Source organism: Chionomys nivalis, chromosome 3 (assembly GCF_950005125.1).
Source record: "Chionomys nivalis chromosome 3, mChiNiv1.1, whole genome shotgun sequence".
Classification (NCBI taxonomy): Eukaryota; Metazoa; Chordata; class Mammalia; order Rodentia; family Cricetidae; genus Chionomys; species Chionomys nivalis.
Window position 1 is genome coordinate 120075397 of NC_080088.1, and position 25349 is coordinate 120100745.

The 25349-nt window shown below is 43.9% G+C and overlaps 1 protein-coding gene across 4 annotated transcripts in view; it reads left to right on the forward strand.

The window, feature by feature from the left end:
* The window catches only part of Rnf10 (ring finger protein 10), a 40732-nt gene that overhangs the window by 12521 nt on the left and 2862 nt on the right, over positions 1-25349 (forward strand). For 2 of the 4 annotated variants that reach the window (XM_057763867.1, XM_057763869.1), the window contains exons 2-14: positions 5806-6002; positions 9883-10082; positions 12458-12548; positions 14575-14759; positions 14844-14980; positions 16422-16582; positions 17041-17166; positions 17398-17656; positions 17862-17995; positions 19926-20043; positions 20222-20323; positions 21399-21554; positions 23626-23726. In XM_057763867.1, the coding sequence (XP_057619850.1) occupies positions 5806-6002; positions 9883-10082; positions 12458-12548; positions 14575-14759; positions 14844-14980; positions 16422-16582; positions 17041-17166; positions 17398-17656; positions 17862-17995; positions 19926-20043; positions 20222-20323; positions 21399-21554; positions 23626-23726 (1967 nt within the window). The remainder of the gene's footprint in view (positions 1-5805; positions 6003-9882; positions 10083-12457; positions 12549-14574; positions 14760-14843; positions 14981-16421; positions 16583-17040; positions 17167-17397; positions 17657-17861; positions 17996-19925; positions 20044-20221; positions 20324-21398; positions 21555-23625; positions 23727-25349) is intronic. The other 2 variants (XM_057763868.1, XM_057763870.1) reach the window with 1 other exon arrangement.

Consider the following 25349-nt stretch of genomic DNA (forward strand, 5'->3'; position numbering starts at 1 on the left):
TAGTTACAGATGATTCTGATCCCATGTGGGTGCTGGGAATTGAAACTGCGATCCTAGCCGGGCAGTGGTAACGCACGCTTTTAATTCTAGCACTTGAGAGGCAGAGGCAGGTTAATCTCTTTTGAGTTCGAGGCCAGCCACAGCTAGTTCTGGCACAGCCAGGGCTACAGAGAGACCCTGTCTTGAAAAACAAACAGTAAATGGAGGTTTTTTCTGACCTGCCCAGTCCTGAAGCCCTTTCAAAATAATCACTCAGAGGATTAATATTATTTACAAACTGTTTGACCTATTAACCCAGGCTTATTATTAACTAGCTCATACAACTAAATTAACCCTTTCTATAAGTCTGTATCTTTCCATGAGCCTCATGTCTTGTCACCTCACATCTTGCTTTTCCCGCAGCTGCTGGCATCTCTCTGACCCTACACTTCTCCCTGTATCTCTGACTAGATTTCCTGCCTGGCTCTATTCTCCCTGGCTGTTGGCCAAATCAGCTTCTTTTTTAACTAGTGGTAATAAAACAAATTCACAGCATACAGAAAGACATTCTACAGCAACAAACAAAAAAGAAACTGGGTTCTCTAAGAGTAGCAAGCACTTTAGCCCCTGAGTTCTCTCTCCAACCCCAAGTTAATATGTTTTAATATAAACAAAATGAAGTTATATATGGAGGGGAGGAGTCCAAGTCCTCGGTTTCTGTGGAATCCCTTAGAGTCTGAGCATCCCCAGCATTAGCTGAACCAAAGGCTGTGCACCTACAGTCTTACCTACTCAGGAGGCCTAAGCCTGGAACTCAGAGTGAGTCTGTGCATAACTGTCCCTTTTTTTTTTTTTTTTTTTTTTTTTTTTTTTTTTTTTTTTGGTTTTTTCGAGACAGGGTTTCTCTGTGGTTTTGGAGCCTGTCCTGGAACTAGCTCTTGTAGACCAGGCTGGTCTCGAACTCACAGAGATCCGCCTGCCTCTGCCTCCCGAGTGCTGGGATTAAAGGCGTGTGGCACTACTGGCTGGCCCGCATAACTGTCTTAAAGAAAAACAAAGTTCACACTTTGAGTCAGGGTCTTACTGTGTAGCAATGTAGCCCTTGTTGGCATGGAACTGGCTATTAGATGAGGTTGGCCTCCAGCTCGGAGTCCTGCCTGCCTCTGCATCTTCCTCCAGAGTGCCAGGACTGTGCAACCATGTGTAGCTAAGTTTTTCCTTTTTCTGTTTAAAGTCAGTAAACTATGTTTCCATATTGCAGTAGGATGACAATGTGATTTGGGGACTTTTCTGTTTTTGTGAGGTAGTTTTGTATGTATGTGCTATGTGTGTTATGATCTTACAGTTTGATTTTGATCTATTTAGTTGTATATGGTTCTTTTTCTTATCTTCCATTCATCCATTCATTCATTTTTCTGACAAGGTCTTACTGACTATCCTCACAGAGATCCACATGCCTCTGACTTCCACACACTGGGATTCAAGTTGTGCGATCATACCTAGCCATGGGTGGGGGATAGGTAGATGGGCTTGTACACATGCCACGGTGTGCATGTGTAGATCAGAAGACAGCTTATAGGAGTTGGTTCTCTGCTTCCACCATGTGGGTGATGGGAGTTGAACTTGGTCCCTCAGACTTGGTGGTGGTCGGTTTTAACATGCTGATCTATTTCACCTGTTCAGTGTTTATGGTTCTTAAAATTTCTTTTGCCTTTTTTTTTTTTTTTTTTTTTGTGGGTGTGCACATATGGAGACCAGAGGTTAGTGTTGAGAGTCCTTGTTGTTTCTGTCTTATTTTTTTGAGAGTGTATCTCTCACTGAACTTAGAGGTGGCCTTTTTGGCTAAACTGGATATCCATCAAGGCCGTGGACTCCAGCTACCTCTGCCTCTCCTCCAGGTAGAGCTGTGCACTGGTGCATCTAGCTCTGTATGTGGACACTGGGGTCCTCACGCAGAGCCTCTTGTCCCATCCCCCTTTTTTGGTAAATGGGCATGTGTAGTATACTGACCCAGGTTTTTTGTTTAATTCCATTAGTAATTTGTGGATATTGGCAACAAAGTTCCTGAGGTTTATCCTCTTAGTTAGGGAAAACAAAAAACAGGGCAGCTAGGCTGAGTGTTGCATGCATGTCTATAATTCTAGCAAGAGGCAGGAGAATTGGGGGTCCCAGGTTATTCTTGCCTGTGGAGTGAGTTTGAGGCCAGCCTGGAGCTATGTGAGACCTGTCTCCAAAACAAACCAAGCAGGCTCTTTTCCTGAAATATAGATTGTCAACAGATGGACTGAAAAAAGTATTGTTACTAATTAGAGAAATTCAAGTTTAAAATTAGAAACCAAAATCCAAATAAAATAAAATTAGAAATCATTTACCCTTGCTTTTGAACAAAGTTTATTAAAGTTGCTATTGTCCTAACAGGAATGTGGTGAGCTTGACATTCTCTCATCCACTTATTTATTTATTTATTTATTTATTTATTTATTTATTTATTTATTTGGTTTTTTTGAGATAGGGTTTCTCTGCGGCTTTGGAGCCTGACCTGGAACTAGCTCTTGTAGATCACGCTGGCCTTGAACTCACAGAGATCCGCCTGTCTCTGTGCCTCCCGAGTGCTGGGATTAAAGGCGTGTGCCACCACCGCCTGGCCGACATTCTCTTTTATGATGCTGTTAGGGTATAAATCAATTCTTAATTTCTACAATGCAACTTCAGGGTATGTAAAGGGCTTTTTTTGTTTGTTTTTTGTTTTTTTTGTTTTTCGAGACAGGGTTTCTCTGTAGCTTTGGTGCCCGTCCCGGAACTAGCTCTTATAGACCAGGCTGGCCTCGAACTCACAGAGATCCGCCTGCCTCTGCCTCCCGGGTGCTGGGATTAAAGGCGTGCGCCACCACCGCCTGGCTTGTAAAGGGCTTTTATGATTGTACTTCATAAGCTAATTTCACTTTGAATATTTGATATGACCATATAGACCTCTTTATAAAAAACTCCCGTACTGTTATTAAACTAGCAGAAAGTTAGACACTGCCAAATGTATTGGTTATATTATACCGTTAGTTCATGACAAGCAACTGTGTAGCCAGCCATTCACTGTGATTTTTGAATAGTAGGTGACTTTCAAAAAAATTTAAGTGTGTGAGGTGTGTTTGCCTGCATTTATATGTGTGTGTCATATTGGTGCCTGGTGCCCACAGAAGTCAGAAAAGGGCATCAGATCACTTGGAACTGAAGTTATAAACAGTTGTGAGCCACCGTGTGAGTTCAGGAACTGAACTTGGGTCCTCTGTAAGAGCAACAAGTGCTTTTAACATTGACCTATCTCTCCAGGCCCAACTTTCTTTTGAGACATAGTCTCGTATAGCTCAGACTGGCGTTTTTTTTTTTTTTTAATATTTGTTTGTTTATTTATTTATTTATTATGTATACAATGTTCTGTCTGTGTGTATGCCTGCAGGCCCGAAGAGGGCACCAGATCTCATTACAGATGGTTGTGAGCCACCATATGGTTGCTGGGAATTGAACTCAGTACCTTTGGAAGAGCAGGCAATACTCTTAACCGCTGAGCCATCTCTCCAGCCCCTCAGACTGGCTTTGAACATCAGTTTTCTGCCTCTGCTTCCTAAGTGCTAGGGTTATAAGGGGCGCCACAGCTCTTGGCTGTTTATTTTGTTCTTTGCTTTTACATGTATGTGATATATACAAGTGTATAAGCTTGTTTGTATGTAGGTGCACAGGTGTGAAGTTGATGTCAAATGTCGTCCTTGATCGCTCTCATTTATAAATTTTATTGTTTATAGATTGAGGCAGGGCCTGGAACTTGCTAATTTCTAGTTAGTCTAGCCAGCCATTTTCTCCTGGGATTATAGGCGTTGTCATTACTTGCCTAGCTTTTCCATGGATTCTGGGGATCGGAGCTCCTTCTGAGCTTTCAGTGAAGCACTCTTACCTACTGAATCACCTCCTCAGCCCCTTTACAGTTTTTGATTCTTGGTCTAGGGAGATGACTCACTGATGACTGTACTACTTTTTCTCCGGAGCCTGCACAGTGGTAGGAGAACCCATTCCCACAGTTGTCCTTCTCAGTCTACATGTATGCTGTGGCATGTGCATAGAGACACGTAGACACATGCAGAATAAATAGCATGTAATAAAGTTTAATCCAGAATTTCATTGTATAACTATATAACCAAAATTTGCCTGGAATTCACCATCTAGCACAGACTGACCTTGAGTTTTTGGATGATCTTCCTGCCTCAGCCTCCCAAATGGGTAGATCAATAGGTATGAGCCACCATGACTGACTGAAGACTGGAGATATATGAAAGTGCTCATAAAGTAACAAAAGAATATTTTGTATGCGACGTGTGGCAAGTATATAAAAAGAAGCCAGGCATGGTGAGGGCTGCCTGCAGGCTCAGTGCTCAGGGGCTGAGGCAGGAGGAAAAGTTGAGTTCTAGGACAGTCTGGGCTGTAGAGTAAAGCCCTAGCTCACAGAGCAAAAAGGGGAGAAAGGAAATTTGAGCATTTAATGAAGTAGTAGTTCATGGGTACTCTCAAATGTTTTATATTTTTATAATTCGGTGTATATTCTTCTGAATATGTTAATGAATATGTAATTCTTTTATGTGATTGAAGAAAAAAGCCGGAAACATTTTTTGAGAGGAAGTAATTAGAGCTGATCTGATGTTCTCCTAGAGCTCAGCTTTTGGCCTGTCAATTTGTTTTGTGACAAACTGTCTCTTGCCTTGGCTGTCCTGTAATTTACTGTAGACCTTGTTGGCCTCAAGATCTCCCTACCTCTACCTACTGAGTGGTAGTAGTAAAAGCATATGACACCATGCCTGGCCTTGTTTTGACTGTGTCCTTTGCTTTACAGAAGCTTTTCAGTTTCAGGAGGTCCCATTTATTAATTGTTTCTCTCAGTGTCTGTGCTGCTGGGGTTATATTTAGGAAGTGGTTCCCTGTGCCAATGCATTCAAGTGTACTTCCCACCTTCTCTTCTATAAGGTTCAGTGTGGCTGGCTTTATGTTTAGGTCTTTGATCCATTTGGACTTGAGTTTTGTTCATGGTGATAGATATGGGTCTATTTTCATTTTTCTACATGTTGATATCCAGTTATGCCAGCACCACTTGTTAAATATGCTTTTTTTTCCATTTGATATTTTTTGCTTCTTTATCAAAGATCAGGTGTTTGAAGATGTGTGGATTAATATCCGGGTCTTCTATTCTGTTCCATTGTTCCTGTTCCTCCTGTCTGTTCTCATGCCAACACCAGGCTGTTTTCAGGGCCTGGCCTTTTTTTTTTTTTTTTTTTTGGTTTTTCGAGACAGGGTTTCTCTGTGGTTTTTGGAGCCTGTCCTGGAACTAGCTCTGTAGACCAGGCTGGTCTCGAACTCACAGAGATCCGCTTGCCTCTGCCTCCCAAGTGCTGGGATTAAAGGCGTGTGCCACCACCGCCCGGCTTTTGCCTTGTTTTATATGCTTATTGGATATATCTGCTAAAGCCTAGGTCATCCTTCTGTAGAGTTTGTACAGAATTCTACACTATAGTAAACTCAAGGGGCAGTGTCTGCCTTCTTCCTGTCAGGCCTCCAGAACAGATCCATTCCTCTAGCACAGAATGACTGTCCCGAAACCAAACAAAGCCCTGCCTTACTGTGGTTGGTTTTTCTTAAGGCACCAAGGCTCTGGTCTAAGCTTAGCATTTTTTAGAGGTTGTGGAAGACACATTTTCCTTATTTATTAATAAATATAACTTTTCTAGAAGGTAAATCAGCCGTTCAGGTGGAAAAATATAAAAACTTATTACTGTTTCCTTTTGCTTTCAGATGGAAAGAACTCAAGTGGATCCAAGCGTTACAGTCGCAAGCGTGAACCTTCCTACCCCAAAAATGAAAATTTTAGCAACCAGTCCCGTCGCTCCAATTCACAGAAAAGCAAAACTTTTAACAAGATGCCTCCTCAGAGAGGTGGTGGCAGCAGCAAACCCTTTAGCTCTTCTTCTAATGGTGGAAGACGAGATGAGGTATGGAACCCAAGAATGGCCCTACAGAGCTTTGTTTTGGTTGGTTTTTCCTTCCACAGAAGGAAAGAATTGGGGAGGGGGGGGAGCAGGTATTCAAGCTGTCCTTAGAAGCTGAAGGTTAGCCAGACCTGGAACCTTGCCTCTTTTCCTCCCCTAGGGGCTATGAAAACCTCCTGGGGGGAGAGACTTCACAGTCACATTGGAGAAAGGAAAGCAGATGTGTATTGTCCTTTATTATCGCTGTTGCGTTTTATGTGCCCTTTGGACTACTTAAGAAATGATTCACTAGCCTGGCGGTGGTGGCGCTTGCCTTTAATCCCAGCACTCGAGAGGCAGAGGCAGGCGGATCTCTGTGAGTTCGAGACCAGCCTGGTCTACAAGAGCTAGTTCCAGGACAGGCTCCAAAACCACAGAGAAACCCTGTCTCGAAAAACCAAAAAAAAAAAAAAAAGAAATGATTCACTGTAGTGATATTTGCTTTACAGAGTAAATGCTGATGTCCTTAGTCCCAGACACCTGTCTTTAGGAGTTCCTTAGATTGTTGAGAGTAAAGATTCTTGATATGGAGGGTGTTCTAGCTGCTGGATTTAGGAAGCAGCATAAGTATTAATGGAGAAGACACTGCTCAGTGTCCTGTTGTTCGACTGTCTGTGCTGTGTAGCCATTACAGAACAAGACAGATTTAGTAGATGTACTTGTAAAAGGATTACTTACTTATTGGAATTGTGCCAGCAACAACTGAGGGGTTTGAAGTGCAGCATTAGACAAAGTATTCTCTTTGTCCTCTAGGGGCTAATTTTCTAGTCTGACATGTCAGTCACAAGTATGCTATATATCTGATGGATTAAACAGTGTAGATGGGAGAGAAGGGGAAAGAATTAAAAAAAAATTTAAGTGCTGGAGGAATTCTTGTTCTGTGTGGTGCTTTATTTTTTATTTTTTTTTTATAGTGTCTTTTTGAGAAGTATCACTGTATGGCCTAGTCTGCTGTAGATCACAGGCCTGTGCCATCAGTCAAGCTGCAGAGGTAGATTCTGAGAGAGAGCTGAATGAAGCAAGGGAACACTGCTAGAATTTAAAACTGCAGAACCATGCAGGGAGCACCACAGGGTGTTGTGAGGAGCACTAAAGAGTGTTGTAGGAAGCAGTAAAGAGTTGTAGGGAGTACTACGGGGTGTTGTAGGGAGCTCTACAGCGTGTTGTAGGGAGCATTACAGGGTGTTGTAAGTTGCTCAGACTCAAGCACTGATTTCTGAACAGGAAGAAGCCAAATAAGGGGTACAAAGAACTGAGAGCCATTGAGAAATGCTTGTCACTTTGCTCAAGTACTGCTGTTGAGTAAGACTAGACTAGAAAATGTGAAGGTTGGTCAGTAGGTCATTAGCCTTGGGTCATTTGGGTGGAATGATGACAAAAATGTGCTTGGCCTAGAGTCGTGGGACAGAGGGAGGATGGGAAGAAGAAATGGCAGCATAGCCAGTAATTTTCTATCTGTGCTATAAAGGGAAGTAGAGCGGTGAGGTGGTGGTTTAAGTGTGAGAGGAGCTGGAGAAAATGGCATAGCAGGAAGAGCGCTCTGCTGCTGCAGAAGGCTGTCTTTGTCAGCTCACAGTCCCTGTAACTCCAGATCCAGGGGATTGTTGTTGGCCTCTGGCAACTGTACTCTGATTCACACACCCATATATAGACACAAAACATATACACATAATTTTAAAAAATATTAATGGGATCTTGTTTTTTTTGTCTTGTTTTGAGATAGGGCCTCATTGTGTAGTCCTGGAACTCTGTGTAGACCAGACTGGCTTGAACTCACATAGATTCAACTACCTAGAATTCATTTGTTTTGAGGCAGGGTCTCACTGGATAGCTGTCTGATTGGTCTGGAACTTATATGTAGACTAGGCTTAGACTCTCAGAGATCTGCCTACCTCTGTCTTCTGAGTACTTGGGATTATGGGCATGTAAGCCACCACAACTGGCTTAGTAAAACCTTTTTACATTTTTTTTTTTTTTTTTAAAGTATGAGTGCAGGAGAGATTTTCTAGTGAGGGATAGGGAAGTGACAGCATATCTTCTAACAGGGAGGCTGATGAGAGCAAAACTCACTCAGGGAAAATGGTTGAGGGCTTCACAGTGCCCTTGACTTAGTCATGTAGGAAGAAGCAACAGGGTTGGCATAAATGAGAGTCTTGCTGATTCAGCCACAGTAATGAGAGGGCGTGGCAGCAGGCTGTGGTGTTCTTAACTCATGGTGCATATTTTCTCAGTGTAAGGTGATCTGAGAGTGGGTTTGGGAGCTTGAGGGGTGAAGGGGTTTTTTTGGGGGGGGGGGAGACTAGGATGAACGGGCTGAAGTGTAATTGCAGTGTGGCTGCTAGCAATGTAAGGGGCTACTCTATTGAGACTTCCTTGTGTGACTGTATTCTTCATGTTTCTGTACTGGAGCTGCTGGGGTTGAGGGGTAGGGAGGTATTGTTGTTTAAATTCTGCAGATAGAAGAAGGAATCCTAGGAACTAAGACAGATAAGGAAAGGGAATTTGGGAGATTGGATCATTGCTTTAGTGACCTGAGGGTAGAGGTAAAAAATTGGAATTAAGCAAGTGTGGAAGCACATACATGTACCTCTGATTTTACTCTGTCTAGAGACAAAAATGGGAGTGGGGTGGAGGACTGAGGTCTCTAGAGCTCCAAGCAAGTCAGGACTACATAGTGAGACTTGTCTCAAACATAGACAACCCCAAACAAAATTGTGAGCACAGTGAGTTTCTGGTTCCAGTGATGCTCAGGTATGACAGTGAAGAGATACGTTTGTCAACAGCATGGTCTGAACTGTAGAGTGGTGCTGTCTAGTGGAAAGCAAGCGGCAGCGTTTGGGAAACAGGAGCATAGATCCAAGGCTCTACAGCAAGACTACCTCAGATGCAGTGCTCCTGCATGCCCCCTCCCCAAAGCCATGTATTTGTTTATTATTGTGTGTGTGAGTGCTCTGCCTGCATGTATGTCTGTGCAGTAGTCTTTGTGCCAGATACTGGAAAAGGCCAAAAGAAGGTGTCAGATCCTCTGGAACTAGAGTTAGAATCTGTTGTAAGATGCTATATGGTGGCTAGAAATTGAATCTCTGCATCAGAAACAAGTACTATTTTTTGAAATGGTCTCATTCTATAGGTTGGCTAGCCTAGAGATTTGTAGACCAGGAACTGGCTTGAACAGTAATGATATTAAAAGCATGTATCACCACACCTGAAGAATTATTATTATTATTATTATTTTTTTTTCTTCAGCAGATCTACTGATCAAATCCAGGGCCTTGTGCATGCTAGTCAGTGTTTTACCACTGAACTATGTCCCAGCTTCAGCAGCATGATTTTCTAGTTGTCACATTAGAAAGGTGGAAAGACAAGCTATACCAGGCTTTTTCTTTTTTTATTATTTTTTTATTTTTTTAATATTTATTTATTATGTATACAACATTCTGTCTGTCTGTATGTCTGCAGGCAAGAAGAGGGCACCAGACGTCATTGCAGATGGTTGTGAGCCACCATGTGGTTGCTGGGAATTGAACTCAGGACCTTTGGAAGAGCAGGCAATGCTCTTAACCACTGAGCCATCTCACCAGCCCCCACCAGGCTTTTTCTTTTGGGACCACCAGTCAGGTCCCAAATCATACTAAAGGCATTTTCCTCTTTTCACTTCCATACATATCTTAGGCAAGCATTTAAACATACTAAAGGCATTTTCCTCTTTTCACTTCCATACATATCTTAGGCAAGCATTTAAACCAGTGTTCTACTGTTTTCAGCCATGTGGAAGCAGGATTGTGTTCATTTCTGCTATCAGTTGGTAAATTCTTTCAATCTAAAATATTGTCATTCTTTCTAGGTAGCAGAGGCTCAACGGGCAGAGTTTAGCCCTGCCCAATTCTCTGGCCCTAAGAAGATCAACCTGAACCACTTGTTGAATTTCACCTTTGAACCCCGTGGCCAGGCAGGTCACTTTGAAGGCAGTGGACATGGCAGCTGGGGAAAAAGAAACAAGTGGGGACATAAGCCTTTTAACAAGGAACTTTTTTTACAGGCCAAGTGAGTATTTCTACTCCTAAAATGAAATTGAACCTACTTAGATGGGTTGAACTCTGTGAAGGAAACTTCCTCTAAACTATTATGGGGGAAAAATAGAAAAGAAATTGATGTTGTCTTTTTTTTTCCTGTCATGTTTCTGAGTGAATGTTCTCAGCACTTAGAGAACATAGTGCTTGGTGTTACTTCCGGGGCTAGGAATGGTGTGTGGTCTGAGCCTTGCTGTGCATTGGACTGGGAAGAAATCATGGGTCCAGGGAGGGTGGGGGACCAAAGAAGAAGAGGTTTTTTTTTTGGTTTTTTTTCGAGACAGGGTTTCTCTGTGGTTTTGGAGCCTGTCCTGGAACTAGCTCTGTAGACCAGGCTGGTCTCGAACTCTCAGAGATCCGCCTGCCTCTGCCTCCCGAGTGCTGGGATTAAAGGCGTGCGCCACCATCGCCCGGCAGAAGAACAGTTTTGACTAAAGTGTTTGTGTGCTTAGCGTAGTAGAGGAAGAACTGAGGTGCAAGCAGAGATCTTCCACGGCGAGCTCTCCTGGACAGGCCAGTGCGGTTGAGCACTGTTTGTTTCCTCAGCTCTAATTGGACAGACCCTATGCTTTGCAGGGGACACTTGACTTTGAGTGCTGTGGTTCTTTCCCTTATGCAGTTCATACAGTGTTTCTTAGGCTGTGGATTCTAGCTGGGGCCACCTTTGTGAGTGGGAAACATGCCTTGGCTTTTTCTCTCAAGGCTTTAACTCTAGTTACCAAGCACTTTTGATCAAATGGTTGCACAAAGTTAGCACTCTGGGGGCTGGAGAGGTGGCTCCAAGGTTAAGAGTACTAGCTTCTGTTCTAGAGGACCCAGACTCCTGTTTTGTTGTTTTATTTTTTGACACAGGGGTTTTCTGTATAACCCTGATTGGCCTTAAACTTGCCTCTGCCTCCCGAGTGCTGGGATTAAAGGCATTCGCTGTCGTCACCTGGTGAGGACCCAGGTTTTTTTCCCAGCACACACATAGCAGCTCACAGCCATCTGTAACTTGTTCCAGGGCGCCTGATGCCCTCTTTTAGTCCTGAGGGCACTACATTCAGCTGGTGCACAGGCTGGCAAAACACCCATACACACAAATTTATGTTGTTGGACTCTAGCGTCCAAACACCAAGGAGGAGTCGCCCCCAGAGACCATCTCATACACCACAGCCGATGCAAAAGCATGAGGATTTTATTAATTCTGTCATGACAGGGTCCCCCAGCATTCGGAAAGCCGAGGGACCCCGAATAGCTGGTACAGCCTACTTTTAAAGGGCCCACAGAAGCAAGGGGGGTTGTTTTTTGACTATTTTGATTGGCTTATTCGAAAGGGCTATTACCAATAATTGACTGGAGAGCTGTTGCCAGATCAGATGAGGTAAGAGGTCATTTTGACCCCGTTTCCCAGGGGACCGAACCAAAACATACGTATATGGGTAATTGTTCAGGAACTGAGTACGTGTGAGTGTAGCTGTTAGGTCCTTGGTTCCCAGGGAAGGAGGGGAAGCACTATGGCACGGAGGCTGAGAGGATTCAGAATTGTCTTAAAGTCTTACAATGTTAACCTTTATTTTTATTTAATAAACATAAGCAAACAAAAAAATATGCACCCTGTTTTTCAGAGATTTTATTTTAAACTGTGTGTGCACATGAATGATGGTGTTCAAAGTGGGACAGGCTTTCAGTTCCCCCAGAACTGGAGTTTTAGACAGCTTTGAGCCTCCTGACATGAGTGCTAGGAACCGAACTCAGGTTCTCTACAAGAGCAGTATTTTCTCTTAAAGTGGCATCTCTCCAGCATGTCTGTGTGTTTCTCGTGCACATGTGGAGGCCAACTGTTACCTTCTAGGAAGTTCTAGGAAGGCTCATTGCTAGGAACTGATAAAGATGGAGTAGGCAGGAAAGCTGCCCCTAACCCTCCTTTCCGCTTTTGTGAGTCATTAGAAGATTGGCTCTTGGGTATAAACTGAAGCATCATTGTGTACTTAAATGCAGACTGCTCTCAAATGATGGAGAATAGCTTTCTACTGCCTGAGGTGAGCTGTATTCATAGGGTCCAAGGGTTGAGGGAGGAAGTCTCAGTCTGAGCTAATTTTAGTTCAAGGGAGAACAGCAGGGAACTTGGCTGGACTTGGAAGCAGAAGAAATAGTTGATGGATTTGGGCATGTGCCCATGAGTCTAGACTCTTCATGGAGCCAAGGCTCGGAGCTGTGGCTAATGTCTGGGGTCATGCTGCCACAGCCTGGCCCCCTCCACTGCTCTTCACCAGCATCATGATAGCCTCTGAGAGGTGACGAGTTTGTGCCGAGGCCCTGGTGATTCTGACAGTCTTCATACCCTATGTCTTTCCTGTTCTTTTTTAGCTGCCAGTTTGTGGTGTCTGAAGACCAGGACTACACAGCTCATTTTGCTGACCCTGACACCTTAGTCAACTGGGACTTTGTGGAACAAGTGGTGAGTGGAGCGGAATCAGCGGGAGAGCTGAAGAAAAGCTGTTAGCAAGCAGTGTTAACTTAGGACACCTTCTTTTTCTTTTCTTTTTTTTGAGGCAGGTTTTTTCTCTGTGTAGCCCTAAGCCCTAGCTGTACTGGAACTTACTCTAGCCCAGGCTGGCCTCAAACTCAGAGATCCGCCTGCCTCTGCCTCCCAAGTGCTGGGATTAAAGGCGTGCACCACCACCGCCTAGCTTGGATATCATTTTTTGACTAGCCTTATGGCACATATTTTACTGAGGTCAGTTTCTTGTTCCTCTTGGAGTTACCAAGTGGACTTGGGATATGGAAAGCTCTGCTCCAAGGGTATGTAAGCATTCCTTTCTGTCACTCACTCGCCGAGGAGGTTGTAACCAGGACTCTGTTAGAGGAGCTCTCGTTACCTTCCTACCCAGGCTGAGCTCAACTGCATAGACTTTTCTTTACTGGCAGCCCCTTGTTGTAAGTAGTATCAAATTATCAAGTGGTTGCATTTTCTGCAAAGCCGTGCTGCATTTTTTTTTCTGGTTAGGTTATGAACTTGTGTCTCCTTGCTGATCCTAACGGTATATGATCTAGTTACTTTAAAATAATAAGTGCTATTACTTTTTATGTATGTTATTCTGACAAATTTGAACTCCTGTTACTTTAAAAATTTATACAATCATCTAAGAATTACATAGAATGCCTTAGAAGAAAAACATTTTATATACATTGGTTAAAAAGCAAACACACGTAAAGTGAAGGTCTTCACTACTCTATTGGAAGTTGATCAGTAAATTAAATGTGAACTTTTATGCCTCTACTAAATACATATTTTAAAAATTGTAGCCGGGGTAGAGAGGTGGCTCAGCTGTTGAACCAAAGGACCAGGATTCAATTCCCAACACCCATATGGCAGCTTACAACTGTCTGTAACTCCAGTTCTGGGGGATCTGACTTCTTTACACAGACATACATGCAGGCAAAACACTAGTCACTACTCATAAATAAAAATAAATAAATTATTGTAGCCGGGTAGTGGTGTTGCACACCTTTGATCCCAGCACCAGAAATAGGGACAGGCAGATCTCTGTGAGTTCGAGGCCAGCCTGGTCTACAAAAGGAGTTCTAGGACAGGCTACATAGCTACTGGAAACCCTGTCTTGAAGAACTAAAAAAGTAAATGGAATGCTGTAATTTATGTCATTTCCCCTGTAATGTAGACCCTCCAAGTGTCTGGTTAACTGTCCTATTTGATTAACCCATGATTGTGGCTTTTTTAATTTGCTTAAAGTGTGTAGTGCATCCTTACACTTGTACTATTAAACAGGTTTTATTTATTCTTTTTTTGTTTTTTGAGACAGAGTTTCTCTGTAGCTTTGGAGCCTGTCCTGGAACTAGCTCTTGTAGACCAGGCTGGCCTCGAACTCACAGAGATTCATCTGCCTCTGCCTACCCAGTGCTGGGATTATAGGTGTGTGCCACCACTGCCCAGAGCCTATGTATTTGTAAGTACACTGTGTGCAGGCCTGGTACCTGTATAGGCCAGAAAGGGGTGTTAGATCTCCTGGAACTGGAGTTGTAGAGGGTCATGAGCTATATGTGAGTGCTGGGAACTGAATCTGGGTCCTCTGCAAGAGCAATGTCTTTTTATTGCCGTGATGAGACATGAATTATAGAAGAAACTGTTTAATTGAGCACTTGCTTACAGTTTCCGAGTATACGACCATGACTATCCTGGAGGGGAACGCAGCAGCAGGCATACATAGTACTAGAGCAGTAGCTGAGAATTTACATGTTAAAACAACACCCAGCAAGCGGAGGCAGAGCTAACTGGGAATGACATGGAAGCCATTCTCATTCAGACCACACAGTGAAGCAGCAAGTGCTCTGATTGCTGAGCTGGCTCTCCAGCTGACTCTTCTGTTAGACAGTCTGGTAAAGAAGTGGTGAGATACAAGAGACTTTCTCAGCCTCTCCAGAGTCAGTTCTGAAAGCAGTGATGTTCTGCTGTCATTGTGTTTCAGCGCATCTGTAGCCATGAAGTGCCATCTTGCCCAATATGCCTCTATCCACCTACTGCAGCCAAGATAACCCGCTGTGGACACATTTTCTGCTGGGCATGCATCCTGCACTATCTTTCACTCAGTGAGAAAGCCTGGAGTAAATGTCCCATCTGCTACAGTTCTGTGCATAAGAAGGATCTCAAGAGGTAAGACTGAGAGTCATTAGACCCTAGCCTGCTGCTGCCTCCTCACTCTGCTTCATCTTACTCTGCTAAATGTCTTTGTCTCAGTGTTGTTGCCACAGAGTCACGCCAGTACGCTGTGGGTGATACCATTACAATGCAGCTGATGAAGAGAGAGAAAGGAGTGTTGGTGGCCTTGCCTAAATCCAAGTGGATGAATGTAGACCAGCCTATTCATCTAGGAGGTGAGCATGAGTCATTTAGAGGGTGCATACCTTTTATCCCAGCACTGGGGAGGCAGAGGCAGATGAATCTCTATGAGTTCGAGGCAGGAGGATCTCTGAGTTCAAGGCCATTCTGGCCTACAGGGTGAGTTTTAGGACAGACAGGGCTAGACAGAGAAATCCTGTCTCAAAAACAACAACAGCAACAATAAAAATCCATCCTTTGGCTAAACCAGTTTTAGTCATATAATGAGAACCTATCCCTAAACAGGGGATGTAGCACAGGGGCAGCCTAGCATGCACAATCTAAAGGTTCAACTCCCAGCGCTGACAGAACAGAAATACATGGAAAGAGCGAGCCAGAGTTATGCACACTTGTAATCCTAGCACTTAGGAGGCTGAGACTGAAGGACCAGAAGTTCAAGGTCACCCTTGACTATAGCAAGTTGGAGCCATCTTGAGCTTCATGTCTCAAAAAACCAAAGTATTGGGGAAGTAAGGAAGTAAGTCATCCATGAGTCTTTTTCCTAAAGGTACCCTCCAAATGTTACGCTTCTTCAACTCACTCATTCTTTTGAGATTGGGGTTAGCTATACTAGTTTGACAACTGTTATGTTGTATATTATATGGCTCTAGGATTTTTCTTTTTCTTTTTTAAAGATTTATTATGTATACAACATTCTGCCTCCATGTATGCCTACACGCCAGAAGAGGGCACCAGATCTCACTACAGATGGCTGTGAGCCACCATGTGGTTGCTGGGAATTGAACTCAGGACCCCTTGAAGAGCAGCCAGTGCTCTTAACCACTGAGCCATCTCTCCAGCCCTGGATTTTGCTTTTTCAAGACAGAATCTCATTATGTAGCTCCAGCTGTCCTGGAAGTGACTATATAAAACAGGCTGGCCTCAGACACACAGAGATCGTGTTTTATTTTTAAAATAATTTAAATGCTTTTAACTGCTGAGCTGTCTCCAGACCTTACACAGTAGATGGACGATACAGTGCTTTTCACATCACTAGTGCCTCATTCTTAGAAAACATCTTTCTAAGCATTTCCTTATGGTTAGGCTTAATATTCTAATTAGTAGATATTAGACTGATTTTTTTAAAAATTATTTATTCTCAAGTATATTGGTGTTTTTCCTGCATTTATGTCTGTGTGAGGGTGTCAGATCTTGGAGTTACATACAGTTGTGAGCTGCCATGTGGGTATTGGGAATTGAACCCGGGTCCTCTGGAAGAGCAGCCAGTGCTCTTAACCGCTGAGCCATCTCCCCAGCCCTTTTTTTCTGGTTTCTTAAACTTCTTGAATTAACTTAGTTTAAGATTATTGTTAATGTTTTCAGGAAGTTATACTTAGTCTCATTTTTTCCTAGGTAAGAAAAAGTATGTGAGAGACAGTTTTATTCAGTCACAGCACCTGAGAGCTCTGTTTTTGTGATCCATTGCCTTTCTTGCAGATGAACAGCACAGCCAGTACTCCAAGTTGCTGCTGGCCTCTAAGGAACAGGTGCTGCACCGAGTAGTTCTGGAAGAGAAAGTAGCGCTGGAGCAGCAGCTTGCAGAGGAGAAGCACACTCCTGAGTCCTGCTTTATCGAGGCTGCTATCCAGGAGGTTAAGGTAAGTCATTGGGAACAGAAAACGAAGTTCCCGCAGATCCAGGAGACTGAAAACATTATTTAAGTGGAAAGAGGAAGGAAGGATTGACTTTGAGAGCTTTCAGACTCTTTTAGAGCTAAAAGTAACTGCTCAGAATTTTTTTCTGACTCATTGTCACAATGGGTTTCTTTTTGAGCTGTATTCTCAGTTAATAAGCAAGTTAGTTTTGTCCTTGTCTAGGAAAATACTTAGAGGTATGAAGGTGTTTTGGGAGACATTGTGGAGAGTGTATTATGGTTTGTCTGCCAGGCCTTGGCAACACTTGTTAAGATTTGGAGTAAGTTGAATTAGCCAAAGAAAGAAATCGGTATCTACTGTATGCTCTAAAACAGGGATTCTTCAACTTGAGCCGTGAGAATCACTCACTTGCTTGACCTTCAAAATGAGTATGTTTCTGGTCTTTTCTCTGGTGGTCTTAGATTCGGGAAGAGGCTCTGTCTGGAGTAGCTGGAGGCAGAGGGGAGGTCCCTGGAGTTGTGGCTGCTCTGGAACAACTGGTGCTGATGGCTCCCCTGGCGAAGGAGTCTGTTTTCCAACCCAGGAAGGTCAGTAACTGAGTGACTATCGTTCTTAAGACTGCTGTGGGCTGTGGGGCTGGTGTAGGAAGAGATGGTGACTGTTGGCTGTGTCCTTGTGACCAAGTCTGTCAACTTTTTCCAAGGATGGGGATGGCCATGAAAGCTCAGATGAGCATCCAGGGATCTTAGGCCTATCTTTGCCACATCATTTCATGGAACAGGGCATAGTACTTTCTGTTGACCTATGGTTTGTTCCAGCAGGGTGTGCTAGAGTATCTGTCTGCTTTCGATGAAGAAACTGCAGAAGTTTGTTCTCTGGATTCCCCTCGTCCTCTTGCTCTCCCTTTGGTAGAAGAAGAGGAAGCCGTGTCTGAGCCAGAAGCCTGTGAGGAGTCAGAGGTAGCAGATGACAATCTTGGGGAGGGGACCATTTGTACTGAGTCAAGCCAGGAGGAACCCATCACTATGCCAGGCTTCACCCAGCTGAGCAGCTCTCCTTGTTACTACTTCTACCAAGGTGAGGGCCCCAGGAGGAGGGCTGGGTTTCCTTAAGAGGTATTTGAAAGGGATGACCTGGTACTCTGAACAGGGGGAGGCGTCTTTACCAGATCCTGGGGGTTGACTGACTGCTTTCCAGCAGCAAGTAGGAGAGGCAGGCCTAGCTGGGAGAGGTCCCTGCTGAAGGCTGGCCTGGGCTTGTGTGACAGAGCTCTTGTCTTTAGCGGAGGATGGACAACACATGTTCCTGCACCCTGTCAATGTGCGCTGCCTCGTGCGGGAGTATGGCAGCCTGGAGCAGAGCCCAGAGAAGATCTCAGCGACAGTGGTAGAGATTGCTGGGTATTCCATGTCTGAGGTAAGGCTTTCTGTAGAGGGGAATAGCAGGATGTGACATTAGTCTAATCTTTTTGGGGTAGGCCTAGCTAGAGTAAGACTATAGAGACCTTTGGGGCCCTTAATAAGTTTGTTGTGGTTTATTTGTTTATTCATTTATTTATTTTTGAGGCAGGGTTTCTCTTTTATATCCCTAGCTGTCCTGAAACTTGCTATTTAGAACAGACTGGCCTTATGCCTCTGCTTACCAAATGCTGGGATTAAAGGTGTGTGCCACCACACTTGACCATTTTTAATTTTTTTGAGAGGGTGTCTCATGCAGCCTAGGCTCTATAGCTAAGGATATCTGAACTTGTGTCCTTCCTACCTCTATCACAGAAATGCTATGGTTTGTTTTAATTGTTTTTTGTTTAAGCTTATTGTAGTCCTGGGTAACAACTCAGTGTGTGTGTGCTGGCACATTCTGTCACTGAGCTACAGCTCTATCCTGCGATCTGATTTACACTCTTTGTTAGTGATGGTGCAGTGAATTGTGTTAAATGTTAGATGCTGCTTTAAGATCGTGCCAGGTCTCAGTGTCAGAAGGATTGCCCTGCTTCTCAGGATCATTTTCTGAGATTGGGGTATTGGTATCTTCTTTTTCATTCCATATGCATTTGTTCTTGTCCCACCCACCCACCCCCTTTAAATTGATTTTTTTTTTTTTTTTCCGAGACAGGGTTTCTCTGTAGCTTTGGAGCCTCTCCTGGAACAAGCTCTTGTAGACCAGGCTGGTCTCAAACTCACAGAGATCTGCCTGCTTCTGCCTCCTGAGTGCTGGGATTAAAGGTGTGAGCCACCACTGCCCGGCTTAAATTGATTTTTATTTATTTTTTGAGGCAAGATCTTGTTATGTAGCTCTCTGACTATGCTAGAACTTGCTGTGTAGACCAGGCTGGCCAAGTGTGCACCACCACACCCTCGCCTTTTCTCTATTTTTACCGTTGAGAGAAATGTTCAAAACCCCAAAGTCCTTCAGTGTTTTATGCTTGGTCACACAGACAGGAGTGTGTTTTTAGTTTTGAAAGGTACCTTTGAATTATAGTTTGGTTTACATACGTGAATTTTTTGTCATTCAGTAAATATGCCTGTGTTGATTATAGAATTGTAGATGTAAAATAAAAGATCCTTGGGTGACGGGCGGTGGTGATGTTGCAGAGGCAGGTGGATCTTTGTGAGTTCAAGGCCAGCCTGGTCTACAAGAGCTTGTTCCAGCACAGGCTCCAAAGCTACAGAGAAACCCTGTCTCAAAAAAACAAAAACAAACAAAAAACCCAAACTTTGCATGAAATAAATCCAGAAAAAGAATAGAAACTTAAGTGAACTGACTTTGGTTTTGTGTTCCACTCAGTAGGTCTTGCTTTACATTGATTCTATCCGTGGTTCCCAATTCCAGGCTTCTTTTTTGTTTCATTGTCATTGAGTACATACACTTTGCTTTTCCCTGTTTGCTCTCTGATAGTGGACCCTAGACAGTTAGAAACAATGGCCAGCTTTAGGTCAGTTTGTTACCGGGCTCAATTTACTCACAGCTCAATCCAAGGAACCCTGAGTCTGATGAATTGATGAATTTTTTTTTTCCTGCTTGGTGGGGGTATGAGTGCTCTGTAGGCCAGAAAAGGGCATCAAATCCCATTACAGATGGTTGTGAGCCACTGTTGGGTGCTGGAAATTGAACTCAGGACCTCTGGAAGAGCAACCAGTGCTCTTAACCACTCAGTCATCTCTCCATCATCCCCACCCCCCATGGATGTTCCACCTGTAGGTTGCCCATAGTATCTGCCTTTCAAAAGAGCAGTAACAGTGACATTCTTCTTCTGAGTCACAGTGCTGAGTGTGTATACTGTTGTGATGTTGGGTTGGGATCCTTTGCTCTTAAGAACTGTTGAGCATTGGATCTGTTTTCAATGTAGGATGTTCGACAGCGCCATAGGTATCTCTCTCACTTGCCACTCACCTGTGAGTTCAGCATCTGTGAACTGGCTCTGCAGCCTCCTGTGGTCTCTAAGGAAACTCTCGAGATGTTCTCAGGTGAGAAAGAACTGTTTTGCTTCTCTTTGTACTGGGAACCTAGTATGGGAGGAAGGGCTTAAGCTATATCCTGAAACAAGATGCGTTCGTCTAGGCCAGATGACCCACTGGCTACTAGTCATCTAGGAAGAGTTAATGATGGGTGATCTGGCTTTCTTACAATTTGTCTAACCCACAGATGACATTGAGAAAAGAAAGCGTCAGCGCCAAAAGAAGGCTCGAGAGGAGCGACGCCGAGAGCGCAGAATTGAAATGGAGGAGAACAAGAGACAGGGCAGGTGTAAGTTCAAGAGCTCTTGTGTTTGCTTAGCTTTGCTGTGTGAATCTATGCGGCTCCTTGCAGAAGCCAGGCTGCTTGCTTATGCTCTGCCATTTGTTCCATGGTAGGGAATTGGAGTGCTGTTCAAAGTGCTGGGGCAGCTGCCTGCTGTTCAGACCCATGGAAAACATGTGCAGGGTTTGGGTGTGAGAGCTCTGTTGATCAAGATACAATCTTCTGATTTAACTATAGAATAAGTCACTAAATCCAGGGGATTAATGTGACTCGAGGGCCTCATTATCCACTAGAAAACAAGCACTAGAGCAAGGTCTGGTGACTTAGACTGAAAACTTTAGATGCAGAGATAAAGTAAAAAGAAAATGCTGGGCGTGGTGGTGAATGCCTTTAATCCCAGCACTCAGGAGGTAGAGGCAGGTGGGTGTCTGTGAGTTTGAGGCCAGCCTGGTCTACAGAGCCAGTTCCAGGACAGGTAGGACTGTTACACAGAGAAGACCTGTCTCAGAGAAAAGTGGGGGCAGACAAGCTGAGGACTGGGGAAAGGACTAAGCTCTCCTGGTTCCATGTAGTATGGCAAATAAAAGTTGTCTTGGTAGAGTGATGTGAGTATATGCTTGGGCTTTTAGAACCTTGTAGCAAGTATACACCCTAAATTTTAAGAAAACAAATGCCTCAAAAAAAAGTTTTATTGTCTTTTTTCTCTTCTTTCTTATTTCATTTAAAGTTTTTTTGTTGTGTTTTGTTTTTGAGACAACAGCTCACTATTTAGCCTGAACCTACTTACTGTGTAGACCTGACTGACCTTGAGCTGTCTCTTGAGGGCTGAAGCTGTCTAGGCTTGCACCATAGCTTTGAGGGAGTGGGGGTACGGCTCTGGTTTATATAGCCTAGGATGGCCTTAAATTTGCTCTTACTGTTCCAGCCTCCTTTATGCTGGATTACACATAGCATGGATTATTGTCTGAAAGCAAAGACATAGATTCATAATTGTTTGCATCCTCTAGGCCCTCCAGATTGCCCCTCTCTAGAAAAATTCCAAACAGTTATGTAATGGACTTATTTAACCTTTGCTTTGCAGATCCTGAAGTCCACATTCCCCTAGAGAACCTTCAGCAGTTTCCTGCCTTCAATTCCTATTCCTGCTCCTCTGATTCTGCTTTGGGTCCCACCAGCACAGAGGGCCATGGGGCCCTCTCCCTTTCTCCTCTTAGCAGAAGTCCAGGTTCTCATGCAGGTAAAGAGTTGATATTTAGTGAATTCTGCTACTGACTAGAGCTTTAATTTGATTTAATTTTTAAATATGTGTGTGTGGTTACTGGAAGCCAAACCCAGGTCCTCTGCAAGAACAGGTGCTCTTAACCACTGAGCCAACTCTCCATGCCCTAGACCTGGTGTCTGAATTTACAACTCTAACCAACTTGGTATAATATGACATTTAAGTGAAAAAGTTGATAGTCCTGAGTTACACTGATTGTTATTTTATCGCCCTTGCCTGTTGGTTATGCTGGCTTAGACCTTGTTGGCTTCTCAACCTCAGAGCAGTTTATTTCCTCGGACCCATCTGCTCTGGGTTTTGTTTTTGTTTTATTTTCCTCTTCTAGTTTTCACGTTTGAGCATGTTTATTACTGTCTGTTATAATATTGATTGTAATTAGGGGAAAGATAAGATTACTAAATGGACAGTAGGAAATGGTTCATTTAAAATTTGTTTATGGGCTGTATGTGGGCCACCTGCTGTGGTACACTGGGCCTTTCCACATCAGTCATCAGTGTCCTACAGACTTACCTATAGGCCATTCTTAGGAAGCTATTGCTTCAATGGAGTTAAGAGTCCTACTTCCTAGGTGACCTTTGTGTGTAAAGTTGACATAAAAACTAGCCAGCATAGATCCCGAGACTAATAATGTACAGGAACTTTAGTGGTAGGAACTGGGGCTAGACCTTGGTTCTTGAGGACAGTCTAACTATGATGCTTTTCCAGTTAACTGGAAGGAAATTGCTACATGAAAGAATGCTGTGACTCACCAGTTACACTAACGGAGGGGTAGAGGGTGTTTTCATCTGACAGGTTTTGTTTTGTTTTGCAATTCTGGGCTTCTAAGGCATCAGGAAGAGTAGTTTGGTCCTCAGAGTGAAACTGCCAACTAATGTTGGGTTAGTGTGGAAGCCTGCTACTAGGAGAGACATGTGCCCTTGCCTAGCAGTCCCTGGACCAGTGGAGACTGATGTGTGAGAACGGACAGAATACTACTTAGGACTCTTGAGAGGAAGACTAACTTGGTGTGTCTTAAATCCTGAGTATTTCCATGTCACGGTGGCCGGCCATGAAGGAGGATCTGGATGCATAAAACCAGTCAATAGCAAACAACTAATCTTTGAGAGCCAGCCTTTTGTTTTTATATTTTGAGACAGGCTTGCTATGTAGCCCAGACTGACTTTGAACTCACGATGCACCTGCCTCAATTTACCAAGCGCTAGGATTACAGTCAGGAGCAACCCTAGCTTGAGAGCCAGCCTGTGTGGACAGTGTAAACACTTTCCAGGGAAGGGCTGCATCCCAGTGTTGCAGTGACTTGAAGAAATCCCTTCTCTGTTCATGGTGTAGGTTGATGTACAGTGTTTTTGTTGTGTAAGAACATGTCAGAATTAAAACACTTGAATTGGGTTGGAGAGATGGCTCGGCGCGGTTAAGAGCACTGGCTGCTCTTCCAGGGGTCCTGAATTCAATTCCTAGCAACCACATGGTGGCTCACGACCATCTGTAATGAGATCTGGTGCCCTCTTCTGGCCTGCAGGCATATGTGCAGACAATATCTTTTTTTTTTTTTTTTTTTTTGATTTTTCGAGACAGGGTTTCTCTGTAGCTTTTTGGTTCCTGTCCTGGAACTAGCTCTTCTAGACCAGGCTGGCCTCGAACTCACCAAGATCCGTCTGCCTCTGCCTCCCAAGTGCTGGGATTAAAGGCGTGCGCCACCACCGCCTGGCGACAATATCTTATACATAATAAATATTTAAAAAAAAAAACCACTTGAATCAAGGATTACCTTTTGTTATACAGCCCTGACTTAGTCTTTCCTTCTCTCCCTCTTTCCCTCCCTCTCTGAGGTAAGGTTGTGCTCTCAAGCCAGGCTGATCTGGAACTCACTACATTGCCAGAGCTGACATCAAACACCCTCCTGCCTTAGCCTTCAGGGTTGTGGGGTTACAGGCATGTGTTGCTATGCCTGGCTTTCATGGCTATTGTTAAGAGGATGCTCATTCTTTGGAACATAACTCATGTAATGAGGTCTTTGATTCCCTTTCAGACTTTCTGCTGACCCCTTTGTCACCCACTACCAGTCAGGGCAGTCCCTCCTTCTGCGTTGGGAGTCTGGAAGAAGACTCTCCCTTCCTTTCCTTTGCCCAGGTAAATCTTTTGCCCACATGAGCTCTGCTGCTTGTCTGGGAACTTCATCCAGGGATCTTTGCCCCTCAGCCTAGTACAGCTGGGCAGAGAGCCTCCTGCTGGGTAAGAGCTTCCTGCGTAGTGGAACTTTAAGCAGCAAGAAGTAGCTGAGGGCAGATGCATGGAGAGGGCAGCCAACCACCAGTTGGATTGCTCGTCAGATGCACTATGGTGGGGGACTTTCTCAAGAACAGAGTTCTTACTAGTTATTGAGAATCCAAGTTTTAATTAAGATTATTAAATTGTTAGAAAGTGGACAGTGTCCTAGGTGAGGGGCGGCATCAGTTAATCTCAGCTGGTTCTAGGACCTTGGGTGTGAGTAGTATTTATATAATGTACACTGAAGTCTCTACATCTTGAGAGGGAAAGGTCGTCCTGGTTACCCTGTAACTAGCCACCGCCACATCCCTTGGTGGTCAGGTAGGAAGACAACAAGCAAACACATTGTCGATCTGAGACAGGTGGGCGGACAGCTTCACAGGAAGCCAGACCTTAGAATCTTTAATAATAATGCTTTAGTCTAGATCATTAGTTCTTAACCTGGAGTTCGCAGATCAGATATTTACAGTACAATTCACAACAGTAGCAAAATTACAGTTATGAAGTAGCAGCAAAAATATTGTTATGGTTGGAGGTCACCACACCATGAGGAACTGTGTTAGAGTTGAAGCATTAGGAAGGTTGGGACCCAATCGTCTAGCTGCTTCTCAGTTTACAATGAGGTCACATCTGGTAAACTCCTGAGTTGAAAGTAAATAAAAGATAGATTTGATGGTAAATGCTTCGTGCCATTAGCTGCTGCACTAGATTAAGGAGGATGGTTATGAGTACACCTTCGAAAGGAAAAAGATGAAGACTGTCTACTTGATAATAATGGTCGTACTTGATAATAATGGTCGTCTGTGCTAAAGCGTAGACCAGAATTAAACGGCGTGGTAAGCCAGACTGAGGTGTTGAATTTGTATTTTCGTATCATGGCCTTTTTGGTACTGGGATTATAGGCATTTGCTTTATTTTATATGCTTCCTTTAGCTGGGATCTCATTCAAACTAGCTCTGTAGAGCAAGAGTGACCTTGAACTTTGAATCCCCCTGCCTCAGAGGGGTTATTAGTGACCCAGCTAAGTTGTTGGAAACTGTTTTACTGATACTACTTCTTTCTTCTCAGTTTTACTTTTTTGGTTTTTCGAGACAGGGTTTCTCTGTGGCTTTGGAGCCTGTCCTGGAACTAGCTCTTGTAGACCAGGCTGGTCTCGAACTCACAGAGATCCACCTGCCTCTGCCTCCCAAGTGCTGGGATTAAAGGCGTGCGCCACCACCGCCCGGCCTTCAGTTTTACTTTTGAAAAGCTGAAAGAATAATATCACAAACATTATATTTTACCTGGAGTCACAAATTGTGTTTTTTCTTCTTTTCCCCCTTCTCTCCCCCTGTGGTTGTGGGTTTTTTGTTTTGTTTGGGAAAGGTCTCGCATAGGAGTGCAGGCTGTTCTGTAACTCGCAGCATAGCTCAGTCTGAGTGATCCTGAGCCAGGATGCTTTCTCTTTTCTGTGTAGAGTGCTGCAGATACCACAGTGGCATTTCA